The sequence below is a fragment of the Uranotaenia lowii genome, chromosome 1, assembly GCF_029784155.1.
Source record: "Uranotaenia lowii strain MFRU-FL chromosome 1, ASM2978415v1, whole genome shotgun sequence".
Classification (NCBI taxonomy): Eukaryota; Metazoa; Arthropoda; class Insecta; order Diptera; family Culicidae; genus Uranotaenia; species Uranotaenia lowii.
In genome coordinates this window covers 143,789,939-143,808,476 of record NC_073691.1, presented here as the reverse complement: position 1 = coordinate 143,808,476, position 18,538 = coordinate 143,789,939, and the positions used below count along the sequence as shown (strand labels likewise).

General features: G+C 39.8%; 1 protein-coding gene across 1 annotated transcript in view; it reads right to left on the bottom strand.

Moving 5' to 3' along the window:
* Positions 1 to 18,538, bottom strand: part of LOC129740363 (protein turtle) — a 908,021-nt gene that overhangs the window by 284,027 nt on the left and 605,456 nt on the right. Inside the window, exons 3-4 of the mRNA XM_055732025.1 lie at positions 10,208 to 10,340; positions 5,534 to 5,742 (exon numbers count right to left, since the gene is read on the bottom strand). Coding sequence (XP_055588000.1) covers positions 5,534 to 5,742; positions 10,208 to 10,340 — 342 coding nt within the window. The remainder of the gene's footprint in view (positions 1 to 5,533; positions 5,743 to 10,207; positions 10,341 to 18,538) is intronic.

Here is an 18,538-nt window from a genome sequence, read left to right as displayed (position 1 = left end):
AACAAAACTGTGTTGCAAATACGCGCCGCTGTGTATTCAATATGCGCCTAGCAGCCGAACGCACCCGAAAGCAGCCGAAGACCGAAAACACACCAATACTAACAGACACTTTGACTGAAAAGAAAATCAAAATGGACTAATCAAAAATAAAAAAAAAAATTAAAGTGGATTTTTTGGGCTGAATTAAGGCTCAAAATAAGGTTTTAGACTTTTTGTTCATTTTCAATGAAAATTGACCTTTTTGAATAATTAATGCTATTTTCAGCCTACTATGATTGGCGCGTTATAACGAGCGCATGGGCCGTGATAGAACATACCCATAAAAAAACATACCATAGCGAGTTCGGTATAATTTTTTAGCATTATCTCATAGTTTAGATTCTCCTCTATCGATGTGTCAGAAAATATTGTCTTATTCGTTTTTCTCTGCTTGGTGACACCTTATTGAAAGTGTTTTAAAATTCGAAATGAAGAAAAACCTAAATTGTGAAATTATCACGACACAGGAGCATTTTAAGGAAAAATTCATACTTGCCATGACCAATCACAGCATTTAGAACAAATTGGTAATATTTTGCAGGCTTAAAATGATTCACATTCTTCAAAACAAGGGTGGCACGTATTAGCCACATGGGGCGTTATATGAACTTTTCCCCTACATGTCTCCCACTGTCATGTTCACCTTGATGATGGTGTCAATAAACACCGAAACGTCGGAATAAATTAAACGTCGTTTATAAATACAAAATTGGACTGATTTGCCGTAATTTGAACACAAAAACATACAGTCGAAATCTTCATGATCAACAACAGTAACAATAATTTTAACAGTTTTGTTAAAGTATTTTGAACTTTGATAATCGTGCATATCGAATTTGTAAACAAAAATGTTAACGATTTTTTTTCTAATTCTTCTGGAAATCAGAAATTCAACAAATATAAGCTATTGGAAAAGTTATAAATGATCAGATATTGGAATAAGAGACAGATTTTGAATGCCTATGTTCGAACTGAAATGTATTGGGCACCCTGACATTGCTGGAATGCGCCTTTGAGTATAGTGTCCATCTGAGCACCGCTATAATGATGTCAGTTTGCTCTATTGTTAAATCATGTATGAATAAGCGGGAAAAGTTGTAATTTTAAATGTAGAATAAATAAAATGTCTCTTTCTTGTGAATCGTTCCCCAGTTAAGTCGTATTTATTCCCACCGAAAATGGTCTGCTCAAACACCTATATCAGGCAGGTTAAATGCCTTTATAAAGAAAAATCAGATGATTCATATAAATTTTATACTTTTTATCTTTGAAACAATAAGTCTACGCCCTAATTAAAATCTTACAATGGGATAGAAGAGCTGAATACTGATCTGATGAAAATATAAGCAAATTATTTCCATGAAATATGGCGATATGGCATCTCTGAGTATGTTTTATGCAAAAAAGCTAGTGATATCTAAAATTTTGCCTTTGACATATACTAAACATCAGTTTCAAACATATTCAATTGAATAATACGAAAATATTGCAAGTGGAACTGGAATACAGCTAAAAACATAAATATGCGCATGTAGCCCCTCCCGATTTTGGAAAAAGGTTAATTATTTTAACTAATTTCACTATAAAAACATTTTCTCAAAAACTGTTAGAGATTTTTACAGAAAAATTGCTCTATCGTTTATATATCATATGATCGCTCATGTGCTTATAGTTTTTAGACTCCTATCTATTGGAATATGGGAGAAAATGAGTATTTTCCTTAGTAAGCGCATTAGAGTGCGCCAAGTGACCCGACTATTGAAAAAGACTAAAATTAATGCTAGGCTCCTTGTATCAATCCTTGTACAAGATCTCGCGCCAAATTTGGCCAGATCGGATCACGTGAAGGAGTTTTCTCAATGAGCCTGAAGGTTGTATGGGATTTTGAGATATTTTGTTCGAAAGAAACATGGAAAACCGGTTTTTCATCAATAATTTTAAATCCCTTGGGTCACTTTTTTAAATACGGTTTTCCTTAAAGTCAAATTATTACAAATATTTCATCCCAAGACTGCATTTCGATAAGAGTTAGAAAGAAGATGTTATAAGGCTTCAAAAATTGGCTAAATTTTTTAAAGGTGGTATTCGTCTCTTTTACAAAAAAAAAACATAATCGTTATTCTTAGCTAAATATTTCATTTTCCCATACGATTCATTCTCAGTGTGTCGGCGAGAGAGTGCAGTCGGATTGGATCACGCGGAGGTTGTTGCAGTTTTTTTCTTTGGCGTATCTAGTCTTTTAGGCGGCTACTGAAGTTCCAAGCAGTAATAAGTCGGGCGATTGAGTTTTCGGGTGTTTTGAAGGTGTTCTAATTGCGTGAATTGGGGTTGAAATTGGCACTAGCACGCCATTTCGGCCATTTTGGGAAAGGTTGGGTAGGGCGAGCAAATGTGTAAGACGAACCATCTTGAAGGCTTGATGCGGTTTTGGTCTGGTTTTCCTTGAAGTGAGTGAAAGTTTGTCTTGGAAATAGAAAAGAAAATGAGTTGGGAAGTGTTGTAGGCCTACGTGTGTTAAAATCAGCATATTTTCATGGGAAAAAAATCGATAGTTCCTCGAGTTAAGAAAATTGAAAGCGAGAAATAGCAGCGCTTAAAGTGGTAGTAGTTTTGGAAGAAGTATGTGAGAAGTGGAGAAGCAAGAGAAATCTCGCCCTGGGAGAGTCGGCAGAAAAGAGTGTGAGACGTGGTGAATTTAATTGCACACGGAAGGCCTGAGTGGTGAATAGAGAGTTTGAAATTAGTGTTGGTGAGGGAGAGAGAAGAAAAAGAGAGCAGCTTATAACAAAGGATAGCAAACGTGGTTGTGCAAGTGTAACCAGGCGTATGGTGACTGGGAAAGTGAAAATTCAAATACAAAGAGAAATAAGAAACCCGGTTCAGATTAGCTAGTAGAGTTAAACCAAAAAGGAAGCTCAAAGCTGGTTAAATTATTGGTTTGGGTCAGGTAAGTTTGGTCAAAAACCAGCAATAAGGCAATAAGGTAAGATGTTCCAGTATATATTATATTTTTCAATAATTATATGACTATATAATAGAATTTTCAATCATATGCCAACTGGCCAGGTATATACACGGATGCCGGAATACCTGTGAAAATATATGAAATAAAAAATTTCATAAATTGTGAACTGGTTGCGCAGATGATTGAAACATTCGTCCAGAATATACAAACAGCAACACGATATACATGCATCCACATCAAAAAACACGAAGCCATGGTGCCGGGTATGTCACACTCTGCATTGGAGATAATCCGAAACTTTTGATCTAAGGGATGCAGAGATGTTCATACTTTGGTAAAACTGCGGTGAATCCGTGCACCCATGGTGGATTACCTACATACATACATACATAAATATTTCATTTTCCCATACAAACCTTAAAGTTATAATTTTCTAATGTAAAGGTTGAGTTCTACAAAAAGTCATGGCAGAGTTTTAACTAAAAACGAAGCACGAGGCCTCAGAATTTGAGAAATTCGAAAAAGACCCTAAATCGACTCAGTCTAATGCATAATGCGAGGATGGCTCCGTAGCGCAAGTATGACACCTTTAAAATATCATAGCGTCTCTGGTTATAATCATGGTTTAAAGCTCAGATATCTTTAAGTAGGTTGGGGTTGAATTGGGAAGGACATGGATGTTCCGTAACGCTGAGTCGTTTAGAAAAATTTAATCCACAAAAAACAGATTCAAGTAATCCCTTTAGAACTTAGCGTCATTATTTGGTATGATTAAATCCTTAAATCTACTACTATCCTAAAGCTTATATTGGCAACCCCTTACCGGTGCTATTCTTCCACAGTTAATGGGTAAACCATTGGGCAAACAAAGTCCCAGGTAAGCTGACGATTTGCACCATCTCCGGGTCATACCTTGGGTAGGGTGGGTGGTTTGGTTTCAGATTTCTCACCAAAACGGTACCGTTGACGCTATTCTAAGAACCTTGTGGATTCCCAAAACCAAAACCAGATGGAAACGACAAAGTTCCGGGGAATGATGTTTGTTGGGGAACACGCGAAAGTGGCAGTCTGGGCCATAATTTATTCATCTTTCGCATGTATATTTGATTGGACTCTGTAGTACTCATGTGGGTGGGTGGGTGCTTCCCGGGAACGTACATCCGGATGAGTCTCAACGATGCTCTCAGTCAGTGCTTCCGCAATTCCCTCCATGTGCATACCTCTCTGAACTTAGCACAGACCGGGAGCAGTAGCTTTTATTTTTGTTTTGATGCTTTCACCTGGATCGAAAATTACCTTGGAGAGTCAACAACAAGTAACCGAAGAAGGGAACGGAAGGAATCTGCTCTGAAGCATTAACGGGAAAATATCTTTCGGGTGTTTACTTCCTTTGGTACTTTTTTCTTTGCTTCCTCCCCTAAAGGGATTGGGTGGCATCATACACCAGGACTAGCTGATGGAAATCTGGACCAGTGAATAAATGGAAGTTGAATAATTCGAAGATAACGATATTATAGCATGAAATAACTGTTCTTAATTTATTTACAGCATTAAGCATTACGCAAAAATAGTCTAAGTCTGCTAAAATACTCATTTAAATTATTTTATTTTTCAAATGCCATTTAAACATTTATAATTACAATTTTAGAATTAATATTTTTCTTAGATTTGAGCTGCGCTCATCCCGAAAATTGGGTATAACACTTCCTTAAGAAACGTCATAGACACTACTCCAATTTGCTAGAATACAACGTAAAGTTTCAAAAAAAAAAATTGCTTACTAAACACCCTCTGCAAGATGATTTCAACATAATATTTAATTGTACTGATATAATCATAATGTTCCAAGGTGACTAAAAAATTTCATGTGTTTTTCTATTCGAAATCGGGTACGACAATGTTAAAATTGAATGTGAGTTGATAGTCAGGATTCAAGAAAGATTAAAAATAAGGGCCATCCTATTCTAATGCCAATTCTATGTCAAAATCCTTAAATCGCAACACCTTTCAATAGAGACTCCGGCAAACATTCACAAATTCTAATCGGATAACTTCCAAGGATGCACGCACAGTTTACATGAATTTATGCTAAACGAGTTGGCTGAATCTAAAATTGGAATCAAAGCTGTTTGACGACGGGGTAGTATTTATCTTGTCGATTGCGATTGGCCACCTAAACATACAAAACTCCCGGCTGGGACATTCAGTTGTCGAGTGTGGGCGGGGGCGTGCCGGAGAGTGGTTTCGGAGACGATTGCAACCGCCAGCGAAAGGCCGCAATACGAAACGACAAATGCATTCATCTCAGCACTACACAGAACGAACGACGACCGACGTCGACGATGCTTGGTACCTATCGCCGGCTGCCTGAATCCATTCAGAATTTACCAGCTCTCTACCAGCAGTCGAAGCGAGCAACATCAGCCATTGAGAAAGTTCTGAATGTGCCAGTCAGCAACAACAGCAGCAATACCACACGAATGATACCGACACGGTACCTGCCCGCGTCCCGATTTGGAAATCACTTACCTATTATTGTTAAATTTACGATACTATTCCTAGTTTGTGCTACGATAAAATCCACCCGGCACCGATACAGGCCGCTGTCGGTTTCCCGGGCATTCTGGATGGCCAGCTCCCCGGGCTGTTTGTCGAACAGAAAGTACGCCCGGTTGCCAAAGACCGATTCATCGGACCAGCGTTTGGCCGACGTGACATCGCGACCCCGGGTATCCGCACTGAAATGGAATGGAAAAGACAATGAAAGATAAACGTTAGATACTTAGTCCGATCGTGAACCCCAAAACCTCCCGTTGAAGCTGAGCTACCCGATTGAACTAATGATACATAAAGGGTGGTTACAGGATAGAATTAAATTGACAAATTGGGTATTTGTTTTTCCATGAAAAAATATAATATATTTAACAATCCATAATGATGTGCTCCAAAATTTAAGGTTAAAAAGTTCACAATCCAAAAATTTAATTGCAACCTGTTACGGTCTGAAATCAATACTAGATGGATTTTAAGAATTCCTAATTAATAGTGAAATTTATTATGTATTCAGCCATATTGTGAGGTTGATTAAACAATGCTAGATTTTTAAGTAGAAAACTTCTGAATTACATCGAACCATTTTGTAAGTTTGAATACTTGACCAGTTGATAGGCGGTTACATTTTTCTATGCTCTAAAAATAATAGATTTTACATCAGTCCTACTGTTTTATTCAAGAAAATGAATATATATCAGAAAGCGATATATATTCAGAAAAACTGAAAGAAAACAGAAAATAGGTGATGTTGAAAAAAAATCGTCTACCTACACTGTGTTTGTTATTACGCAAACGCAAACGCAAACTCCGGTTTTCTAGGCTAACACATTAAAGCAGAGTCATTCGGCCGAACGCAGTCAAGCTTCAGGCCATTTGGACGTTAGCCCGAATCTAACGAATAGAGACCTGACTTCTCCTCGTTATAACTCGAGGCGACCACTTAAATCCCTCCTCTTGTTGATTTCTTCTATTACGACTCGAGACTCGACACCTTATCGTAAAGACTCAGGGTTGACCACACAAACCTCTCCTCTAACGACTCGAAACTCGACCTCTTATCTCCAAGATGCAAGGTTTGCCACCTTTATGCCCGTCGTCTGTCGATCGAGAGCAGCTTAGCCTAGACTCACGCCTGGCACAGCACACGCGCGGGACTTGACGTAGCTACTTGGATGATTCCCGACGAAGACGTTTTGCTACTACGACTCGAGTAGCTCACCCGGCGTCGAGAGCCACTCTACCCGTGGGTATTCCCCGATCGTTGGATAACCCTTTCCTAACGATTTCCACTGCGAAGAAGGTCAAGTCTTATCTCCGCAGCTTTGTTTCTTGGGAACCGCACTACTCAGATACTCCCCGAATGTGGAGCATCCAATGCACGAATGCGGCGTATCCTCGACATCCACTACTCAGAAGATGTTGCCTCATCTTTGCAGCTTCAAACCGTGGGGTCGGACACACACTACTTGACAGCCCCCCGTCGGTGGGGTCAGTCTACTCCGAACGTTGTCCGGTCTTCTTTTATCCCTTTGGCTGGCAACCCTAGGATTTTGTGCCAGATCATGAGCAGCTTGTCCTGGACTCGCGCCTGTCCTGGCACACATTCGGGACTTTGAGCGCTACGCATCGGATGCTTCCCGACAGTGACGACATCCTTTACCATCTCGAGAGACTCGCCGAGAATAGAGAACCTCTCTACCCGTGGGTATTCCCCGACAGTGAAAAAAGCCTCGAGTCGATGCGAGGAGGGGTCGGATCTCGAGTCGTTAGAGGAGAGATCAGGCCTCATGTCGCGAAGAGGAGAGGTTTATGTGGGATTCTCGAGTCACTGCGAGGAGATGTCGGTTCTCAAGTCGTTAGAGGAGAGTTCAGGCGTCGAGTCGTAAGGAAGAGAGGTTTTGCTTAAAGTGGTCTCGTTAATGAGTATTGCCTTGGAGCGCATTAGCGCGAATAGACCTCCCACTATTGAAGCATAGTGTACTAAACAGTTCGAGGTGGGAACCAGGTCTGCGGCCCCAGGTGGACTTTATGGCGAAGGGGTACTTAGCATCATGAGTCGTCCAATTGCACCCATGGACCCAGAGTAGCATCGCCGTGCCTTGGAATGCAATCCGTAAAAAGGATTTACCACCTGGGTGATAATTTTTTTTTCGACAGTGGGAAAAAACCCTTTTCCCGCGAAGTCCGCTACAAGGAAGGAGTTATCGCAGTTACTCCCTTAGGAAGCGACACTCCCCGGCGGTGGGATATCCAACACATGTTCGCAGCGCACCCGCACCTCCGCTACGCAGATGATGGTGACTTATCTTTGTAGCTTCGATCAAGACCACCGGACACACACAACTCATATGCTCCCCGTTGATGGAGTCATCCTACACAATTCGTGGCCTGCCGTTGAGCTCCTCTGCAGGGCAGTCATGATCCGAGTGAATCCATCGCTGACCGCATGCCAAGTGTTGGAGTCCATACACATCCTCTGCACCACGTTGTCTGCCGTCGTGCCGGGCCCAAAGTCGGCAAGTATGTTGGTATGTACCGCCGCGAACCTCGTACAGGCAAACACCACATGTTCGAGAGTTTCCTCTTCTTCACCACAATCTGGACAATATTGCGAAGCCACATGTTCAAACCGGTAGTGGTACTTCATGACCTACCGGGAATTGCGTCATATGGAAGTTCACTTCACCGCGATGGGTCATCCTTCCTCTCTCTGAGCTGTCCCACAGTTGCTGCCAGCTATACATCGAGTCCTCGTTGGCGAGGTCTCGTACGTTGAGCGTGTCTTTATTGTCATTGCAATAGACATTCTTCTCTAGCAAAACCGAGATGCCTTCACTACGCAGGTGGTTTCGGACGAGATGGTCCGGTATCCACTGATAACCCGCAGGTTCATCAGTCGTTGAAAGCTGCTAAGTCTCTGCAGGTCACTGCTCCGTATCGCAAGATTGACATGGTCACGCCTGCCAGTATCCTCCTCTTGCTACTGCGAATTGCCGAGGATTTCGACATCATCCGTGTGTGTGGCCGTGGTCATTGCCGCTCTCTTACACACGTAGTCGACATGACTCGACATGATGAGACGCAGGCACTTGGAATGCACCCAGCTTTTCACTGCCTGGATAGCTACTGTTGCAATTAGCTGTACCTCCGCTGTCGAGGAGCCTCTCGCCGAGGCCCATGACCCATTGCTTAAAAGACTTAAACGCAATTCTCTAGGCCACGGTCGGCGGCGACCTTGTATCCATTCGTTCGAAAAACTAGCTCCCTCTTTGCGCTATTTCTTATAAAGTACATTTGGCAGTCGACAATCGTCCATTGGGTCTAGCAAATATTCGGTCTTATGCCCATTCGGCCTAGCGACTATTCGGCCTGGAACTTATGCGGCCTGATGTTCGCTGATGATCGCTGCTCGGTTGGCGTGTAGATGACAAGATAATTTTTTCGGACGAGAAGCTGTTCGTTTTGGAGCGAACAGTCAATCGCCAAAATGATCGAGTTTGGAGTGTGAGCCTCCAGCAAGTTCCTGCGGATAGGCTGAACGTTTCCCGGATCCTAAATAAGACGTTAGTCTTGCGTCCAGTAAGATGGCACCCTATCTCACACCGCAAAGGTTGAGGAAAACTTGATCGATTTCATTCCGAAGAATGAATGGCCTCCGTCGTTTCCGGATCGGAATCCACTGGATTATTTCGTGTGGAGATACATGATGTCAATGCTGAACGACTATAAAATAACAAATTCGGAGCAATTCAAGCGAGTTGTCACGAAAATCTGTGACGAGAAACCGATGGAGAACGTGCGCGCTGCTTGCGACGACTTTCCGAGATTTCTGAAGCTGATTCGATCAGAGAAAGGAGGTGTAATTCCGAAATATCGTCTCTGAAGTATCTTTATTAGTTACTGTATAAAGCTATGAAAGATAGATTCAGATTTTCTTCTTATTTTTTGAAATAATGAGATTTTCCTGTATGAGCGGACTTTTTTGTCACCCTGTAAGTACCTCACCCTCCCCTGGGAGATTTCTATCGATACATCAATCTGGAACCGGTGGTGATTCATTTAAAATCCTCACATCCCAACGGGCCAGGAAACTTTTTTTTAGTCTGTATAAGGGACAGTAAATGGATGAAGGGTGAAATTTAGAGGATTATTTATGATCAGAAGGACAGGTTAATATGTCTTATCCGATACAGTCCCGGTTTCTGCTGGAGTTAAACTCAGGTTGACAGGTTTTATCCGGGTTTACCCTGATGTTTTTAATACAAGATTTGGGAACAGTCCGGCCCGGTCCGGCACTGTCCGAAAATCTGGCTCGGCGGCGAATCCATTTTTTGCTCGGATTTATCCACTTTATTTGGCAAAAAAAACAAAATAACAAATTGTGTTGTAAATTTTTTTCATATATGCCTCCAATATGACTATTTAAGCAAGTTTTAGAAAAATCTTGAAAGGTTTTTTGTGAGCTTAAAATATGATTTAAAATCTGTCGATGAATGATCATGTCAAAATTTATTTTTCAAGTTTTATTTTTTAGAATATTGTTGAATAATTGAATAATGATTAGACCAAATTTGACCGGATATTGCCCGGATTTTCGTTTTTTAAGAACAAAAATAAAAAGTTTAAAGAAACCGGCAACCAAAGACTTACCTGTAAATTGGCGACCCTTTATCCTCCCGGTACCATAATACCAGGACAACACTGTCACCCGGTTCCGGGGTGCTGATGTTGCAGGGCAGGTAAATGGTCTCTCCGACCAGGGCATCCATGGAAACCAGAGGAACTGCAAGAAAAAGAAAAACAAAACATTAGAGAGGAAAGAAAATAAAAACATCTTTTCATTTACAGCTTCGCCTAGTCAAGACTTCTTAAGAATCAACAACAAACGGTTCCCACGGTTGAGGGCACGATGCCACTTGTTCACATCGTAGGAAGGTAGAACACGGAAATGAGAGTGGGAAGCAGCAATCTCATTTCCACCAAATTGCCAAAACCGAAGCCAATTGCAACCACGTACTGCAAATACGTCCCGAAAATAAACATGATGCAGTGCACCGCTAAAATTGAACATGAATAAACAAAATTTTCATTCCGGTGCCGTAAACGATCTTTCCTGATGAACGACTACCGGAATGCGGGCAGCTAGGGAGACGGCACACTGGGACTAAAGGCGACGACACGATTTGAAAATTGTTTTTGTACAAGTGGTAGGTATATTTCTGATGTTGTGGTTTTATTTAAATTCAAATACGCATAACGAACTGCTAGAAAAAACACACATTGTAGGTACATTTAGAACCTTTGTAAATTTCAAGTTTCATGAAATCTTTTTTTTCCAAAATACTTAACGTACATTTTCTAAGGTGTGATGGCATCCTACAAATGATTAAACTACAGATCACTACGCTACCGTGATATGACGAAGTGACGCATATAAAATTTTCCGAATTTGACTTTTTGACGCTATTATGTGCGTTTTCCTATGAGCTTTTAAATGCTTTCAACAAATCTGGAAAATACCAAATAGTTTTTGAGAAAATCGAGAAAAACGAATCGGCAAAAGTGCGATTAATACGCCAAAATGACGCATATCCATGCGCTTTAGAAAGTGATACAAAACAATTTCAAAAACCCGTATAATTTTCAAGCGACATTCCTCAGATTTGAAAATGATCATTTTTAACATGACGATCTGTTTAAAATAAAATAAAAAAAACCTCCCCCTCCTTCCTCATAAAAAAGGAGTATCAAACAAAAAAATTGTTGTTGAGCATGTTTTTGCCATAACCGGAATTAAACATTGGCGAAGATTTTTTTTAAACTTTAACCACTACGCAAAAGCCACTGACTGCCGTTAATTATTGAATTCTTCTACATCTTTCAAAATTTCATAACAGTCATACCAGTCATAGTTTGGCTGGCAAATGGTGGATAATGTGCAACAGGAGGCCCTATAGTGGTCATATCACCTCTTATTCACAACTCCTATCTCAACCTCCCCGTGGTGCCGGCTGGGATGCGACTGATGCGAGTAACCTAAGCGGAGATCGGGTACCCAACCCCGGTGGATGCTTTGGTCGCATGCAGACTGAGAAGGTGGCCGCACGCGTCTGTTCCCCAGGTCAGGGGCGGCTCAAATCGTGGGATAGGACCTTAGGCTAACAACCTACTGCTCCCGATTTATAAAATTGTTACGGAAACTGGGACCAAAACTAACCGAATTGGAACTTTGGCAAAGACTTTTAGCATGAAAACACGGACTAGAATAGGAACTTGGGATGTTCTGACTCTTGCCCAGCCAGGTAAGCTGGCTCAACGAGCAAAGTCCGTTGGCCTAACATTGGAGAACAAGACACAGTTCGGGCAAGTAATGCTTTACTCTGGCATACGAGAAGAACACGCTACTCGGCAACGAGAAGTTGGTCTCCTGTTAAGCCCGCAGGCTCATGTGGCACTCATAAGATGGGAACCGATAAACGTAAGAATAATCGTTGCCAGATTTATAACACGGGTTAGAAACCTTACAATGGTCTAGTGTTATGCGCCAACTGACGTTGCCGATTTGCAGGAGAAAGAGCAGTTTTACAGTCAATTGAACAACGTGGTTGAGAAAATTCCGTAGTGTGACATTCAAATCCATTTGGGCGACTTCAACGCAAAGATTGGCTCCGACAATCGGGATCTTGAGCGCATCATGGGGCGCCATGGCCTAGGACACATGAGCAAAAACGGAGAGCTGTTTGTAGAGTTTTGTGGCAACAACAACATGGTGATCGGTGGATCGCGCACATAAGGTCACTTGGGTATCCCGAGATGACCGAACAGAAAATCAAATTGACCACATCTGCATCAGCCGAAAATGGAGAAGGATCCTTCTTGAAGTCCACAACAAACGTAGTGCAGAAATTGTATCTGACCATCACCTCGTCCTTGGTGAGATACGCCTGAGAGTCACGCGTGTCCAGCGGCGAGAGGAGAAAGTCGGATATCGATACGACGTCCGCCGGTTGGAGAATCCAGAGGTGAAAAGTTCATACGTTGAACAGCTAGAATCCCGAACCTCGGAGCTGCCGACAGAAGGAACAGTCGAAGAACAGTGGTGTGGAATCAAGAATGCCTTTATCACGATGAGCCATTTACCCTCGGTAAAGTTTGTGAACGAAGAAGTGAATGGATATCGGATGAAACCTGGAGGATGATCGACGATTAGAAAAAAGCGAAACTCGAAATTTAGCAGGCATGTACCGGGTCTGCCAAAGCAACAACCCGCTTACGGTATACGGAGCTGGAAAAGGCAGTTAAACGAGCATGTAGACGAGACAAGAGAGCCTGGACAAACTCCCTAGCCGAAGAGGGACAAAAAGCCGCCGCCAATGGAGATATCCGATTACTTTATGACATTTCTCGCCGCCTCAGTGGTGCAAAGACTAATACAAGAGTGCCACTGAAAGACCGAGCAGGTCAGTTAATGACCGTTCGAACAGATCAGCTAAAACGATGGACTGAGCACTTCGAACAACTCTTACAGGTCACTGTGTAGGTTCAGAATTCCGCATCCAGGAATCGCCCGATGGTCTTCAGCTGGCTGTACTTACTTACCTGATGCAAGTATTCTCCTTTACGGTCCAATCTACAATGACACGCAATGCATTTGATACCTTGCGACGGCCGTATGTGAGATAGTGTGTGTAGGAGTCAGTATAGTGATTGGTTATTCGTAATTATACCAGATATTGATCAAGACCACGTTGTATCCAAATTCTATATCGCACAGTCACAAATAGCCATGGCCAACAGAATCTTCAGCTCGAAGCACCAACAGTAAGTCGCATAAATGGCGTCAACTCGGAAGCGCCCTCGTTGGCTGAAATAGAAGTGGCGATCAAAGACATGAAATCCAACAAAGCACCTGGGATCGATTGCATCCCTGCTGAAATTCTGAAAGCTGACCCTGCCTTGTCAGCATAAATGTTGCACCATCTTTTCGCTGACATCTAGGATACTGCAACATTCCCGGCCGACTGAATGCAGGGTATCCTCGTAAAGGTCCCGAAGAACCCTGACAGACCTGACAGAGTGCGGTAACTGGCGAGGCATAACGTTGTTCTGTACAACTCTCAAAGTACTATGGAAAGTGATCCTCAACATGAGCCAGGAGAAAATCGACGCTACACTCTGACGGCACAAGCAGGATTCTAATCAAGGCGATCATGTGTGGACCACATCAGAACGCTACGAATAATACTGGAACAAATCAACGAATGCCAGGACTCTCTTCTACTGGTGTTCGTTGATTTCGAAAAAGCATTTGACCGACTGAACCACGAAAACATCTGGGTGGTTCTTAGGCGACGAAGAGTCCCATAAAAACTAGTCCATCTCATCGAAGCACAATTCGGGGCATTTTCATGCAAGGTCCTGCACAACGTTGTCTTGTCTGATCCAATCCCGGTTACCGCTGGAGTGAGACAGGGATGTATTTTATTTCCGCTACTTTTTCTAATCGTAATGGATAAGGTCTTGACTGGATCGATTGACTGTAGACCAAACTGAGGATTGCCGTGGAATCCTTCGACAATGGAGTAGTGAACGACATTGATGATATTGTTTTGCTCGCTCAAAGACAACAAGACATGCAGAGCAAAGTCGACGACCTCACCGAAAGCTCCAAGGCAGCAGATATCAAAATCAATGTCGGAAAGACCAAGTCAATGGAGATCAACACAGAAAATCGTTCCAATTTCGTGGTAGCTGGACAACAGGTTGAGAAAGTGCGTCCAGTGCTTCCAGTATCTTGGAAGCCAGATTACGCCTGATGAAGGATGAAGGTATCAAGAAAGACATCGTAACCCGTTACTTGCTTGAAAACATTAAGAAGCCGATTAAAAAGGAATCCGACAAACAGATAACACATCGCTTGAACTGCCTCAGAAATAGTAAAGCTTCACCAGAGCCATGCGTTTAAGACTTTTTGTCCGATCCATATTTTTTTCAATCTTATCTTAACCCTTCGTTTCATAAAGTAACAAATTTGCAACAATTAATGTGTGGAAAAGTTAAAAATCGTATTTTATTTTAATTTTTTTTCTTGATGTACTAATCGTTTCCAACTGTAAAAAAAATATTTTTAAAGAAAAATAAAAAAAATATTAAATGAAGGGTTAACAACAAAGTTACTTCGACTGAAACACTTTGTTGAATCCACCGTTTTTTTTTACATTTATTGTAGCCATGATCCAAGAAAAAAACAAATTCTCAATTCTGCTTACTTAGGCACTAAGTGAAATTTTTAATGATTATTTTATAGCTGATCGATAGTCTTTTATCCGAAGCATGCTTCTTTTCTCAGACTATCCATAACGTAAAAATAAATAGTTGTAGCTAAATAATGTCTGAGAATTATATTCACACTACAAAGTTTCTAAAAATATAATTTTAATACAATCCAGTTGAAAAACAAAAGAGATATTGAGGTTTAAATCAGTAGTGTCAAATATACATTCCAAAAACACTAACGCTTAAAAAATGTGAAAGTCGGTAATCAGTTCGGGTTTTTTATAATTTTTTAAAAGGTAACAGCTTTCTTAATAAAGGGCATTTCCCAGTAATATATAACCAAATTTACCGAACCACTTCTACTGTTTACCGAAATATCTGCAATTATTACCGAAATGTCGACTGTGATTTGCCAAACATTGCAAAATTTCGGCAGTTTTTATGGAAAACCGGTTGTTTTTTACGAATTATCTGTCAATCAAGGTGGTCCATATTCATTGATTTGTTTCGAAATCAAAATTATGGGGTCTGAAATAGTAGCTCATTTGGTTTGGACTTTGGGCTCATTTGGTTTACTCTAAAGTGGTCGCTTAGCGACGCTCAATGGAAATTTGATATCATTTTGGCTCTAACTGCAAAAATTAATGACGACAGTTTCGATTGCTTTGTTAACAATAAACATTAAAAGACGGTTGTCATTTGACTGCCACCTAATAGGATTTTTTTTTCGTGTTGTACTCCAATTTTAGCAATTTGCACCGACTATCCGTCAGCCAATAGGTCTCAAAGAGAATGTAGGTCACTTTCTCCCGCATCAGCGGGAGCAAACCGGTCAATGACGGGTGAATCGAAGAGGACAGCATCATTGTTAACCAGGACGTCCTGTGAAAACCTGAAGAGTGACCTTACCTCGATGGGTGCATGTGTGAGCGAAAATGACTGTGTGTACCCTAGAAACCGACCAACCAGTCTCTAGTGAGCTGTACTATAAGTTTTCCATTGCCTTTTTTTTCAATTTTCTCTCTCTCTCCCGAACTAAACTTACTCTACAAAAAGATCAACGTAAATTCGATTTAAAAGAAATGCTTTTCCATTGTTTTCAAAAAGATTTAAAAAAAAATCTTAAATACAACTTTTTGTCTTGATTTTCGTAATTTATGAACGTTAAACCAAGACAAACCAGGTTTTGAAAGTTCACAAACAACATGTCAATCACAGGGCTGCTAGCAAGGACAAGATTCATCGTTTCACCGCTTTCCAGAAGGTGGTTTACAATATCTTACAAGTGCCTAGTAAGAAGATAGTGGAGAGCGGCTAGTTGTTTATCGCCTCATCGTCGATCTCAACGGTTCCGGATCTGAAGGGTCTACCAGATGCCATCAGCAAATTTAGCGGCCCAGGAAAACAAACCCATTTTGGATATCCTCCCCCTAGGAAAAGTGCCCAGGCTCGTGCTCAGCTGTCTGTGGCGGGAGGAAGCCATTATCGAAAGGCGATGAGTTGCCTGTTTATCTTGGTAAATTGGTCGGGCAATGTCGACATCATGTTCGACCTTGGATGAGAATTCAGAAAAAAAATCCAAATACATATTGCTAGATTGTAGAATAAGTTTAGAGAACAAAAGTTTTAAAACTTTATAAAATAAATTGTTCGATTCACAAAAAAGTAATGAAATGAGAAATGAGAAATGAGAAATGAGAAATGAGAAATGAGAAATGAGAAATGAGAAATGAGAAATGAGAAATGAGAAATGAGAAATGAGAAATGAGAAATGAGAAATGAGAAATGGGAAATGAGAAATGAGAAATGAGAAATGAGAAATGAGAAATGAGAAATGAGAAATGAGAAATGAGAAATGAGAAATGAGAAATGAGAAATGAGAAATGAGAAATGAGAAATGAGAAATGAGAAATGAGAAATGAGAAATGAGAAATGAGAAATGAGAAATGAGAAATGAGAAATGAGAAATGAGAAATGAGAAATGAGAAATGAGAAATGAGAAATGAGAAATGAGAAATGAGAAATGAGAAAGGAGAAATGAGAAATGAGCAATGAGAAATAAGAAATAAGAAATGAGAAATGAGAAATTAGAAAAAAGAAATGAGAAATGAGAAATGAGAAATGAGCAATGAGAAATGAGAAATGAGAAATGAGAAATGAGAAATGAGAAATGAGAAATGAGACATGAGAAATGAGAAATGAGAAATGAGAAATGAGAAATGAGAAATGAGAAATGAGAAATGAGAAATGAGAAATGAGAAATGAGAAATGAGAAATGAGAAATGAGAAATGAGAAATGACAAATGAGAAATGAGAAATGAGAAATGAGAAATGAGAAATGAGAAATGAGAAATGAGAAATGAGAAATGAGAAATGAGAAATGAGAAATGAGCAATGAGAAATGAGAAAAGGGAAATGAAAAATAAGAAATGCGGAATGAGAAATGTGAAATGAGAAATGAGAAATGAGGAATGAAAAATGAGAATTGAGAAATGAGAAATGAGAAATGAGAAATGGGAAATGATAAATAAGAAATGAGAAATGAGAAATAAGAAATAAGAAATGAGAAATGAGAAATGAGAAATGAGAAATGAGAAATGAAAAATGAGAAATGAGAAATGAGAAATGAGAAATGAGAAATGAGAAATGAGAAATGAGAAATCAGAAATGAGAAATGAGCAATGAGAAATGAGAAATGAGAAATGAGAAATGAGAAATGAGAAATGAGAAATGAGAAATGAGAAATGAGAAATGAGAAATGAGAAATGAGAAATGAGAAATGAGAAATGAGAAATGAGAAATGAGAAATGAGAAATAAGAAATGAGAAATGAGAAATGAGAAATGAGAAATGAGAAATGAGAAATGAGAAATGAGAAATGAGAAATGAGAAATGAGAAATGAGAAATGAGAAATGAGAAATGAGAAATGAGAAATGAGAAATGAGAAATGAGAAATGAGAAATGAGAAATGAGAAATGAGAAATGAGAAATGAGAAATGAGAAATGAGAAATGAGAAATGAGAAATGAGAAATGAGAAATGAGAAATGAGAAATGAGAAATGAGAAATGAGAAATGAGAAATGAGAAATGAGAAATGAGAAATGAGAAATGAGAAATTAGAAATTAGAAATGAGAAATGAGAAATGAGAAATGAGAAATGAAAAATGAGAAACAATAAATGGGAAATGGGAAATTATAAATGGGAAATGGGAAATTAGAAATGAGAAATGAGAAATGAGAAATGAGAAATGAGAAATGAGAAATGAGAAATGAGAAATGAGAAATGAGAAATGAGAAATGAGAAATGAGAAATGAGAAATGAGATATGAGAAATGAGAAATGAGAAATGAGAAATGAGAAATGAGAAATGATCAATGATCAATGAGAAATGAGAAATGAGAAATGAGAAATGAGAAATGAGAAATGAGAAATGAGAAATGAGAAATGAGAAATGAGAAATGAGAAATGAGAAATGAGAAATGAGAAATGAGAAATGAGAAATGAGAAATGAGAAATGAGAAATGAGAAATAAGAAAAGAGAAATGAGAAATGAGAAATGAGAAATGAAAAATGAGAAATGAGAAATGAGAAATGAGAAATGAGAAATGAGAAATGAGAAATGAGAAATGAGAAATGAGAAATGAGAAATGAGAAATGAGAAATGAGAAATGTGAAATGAGAAATGAGAAATGAAAAATGGGAAAT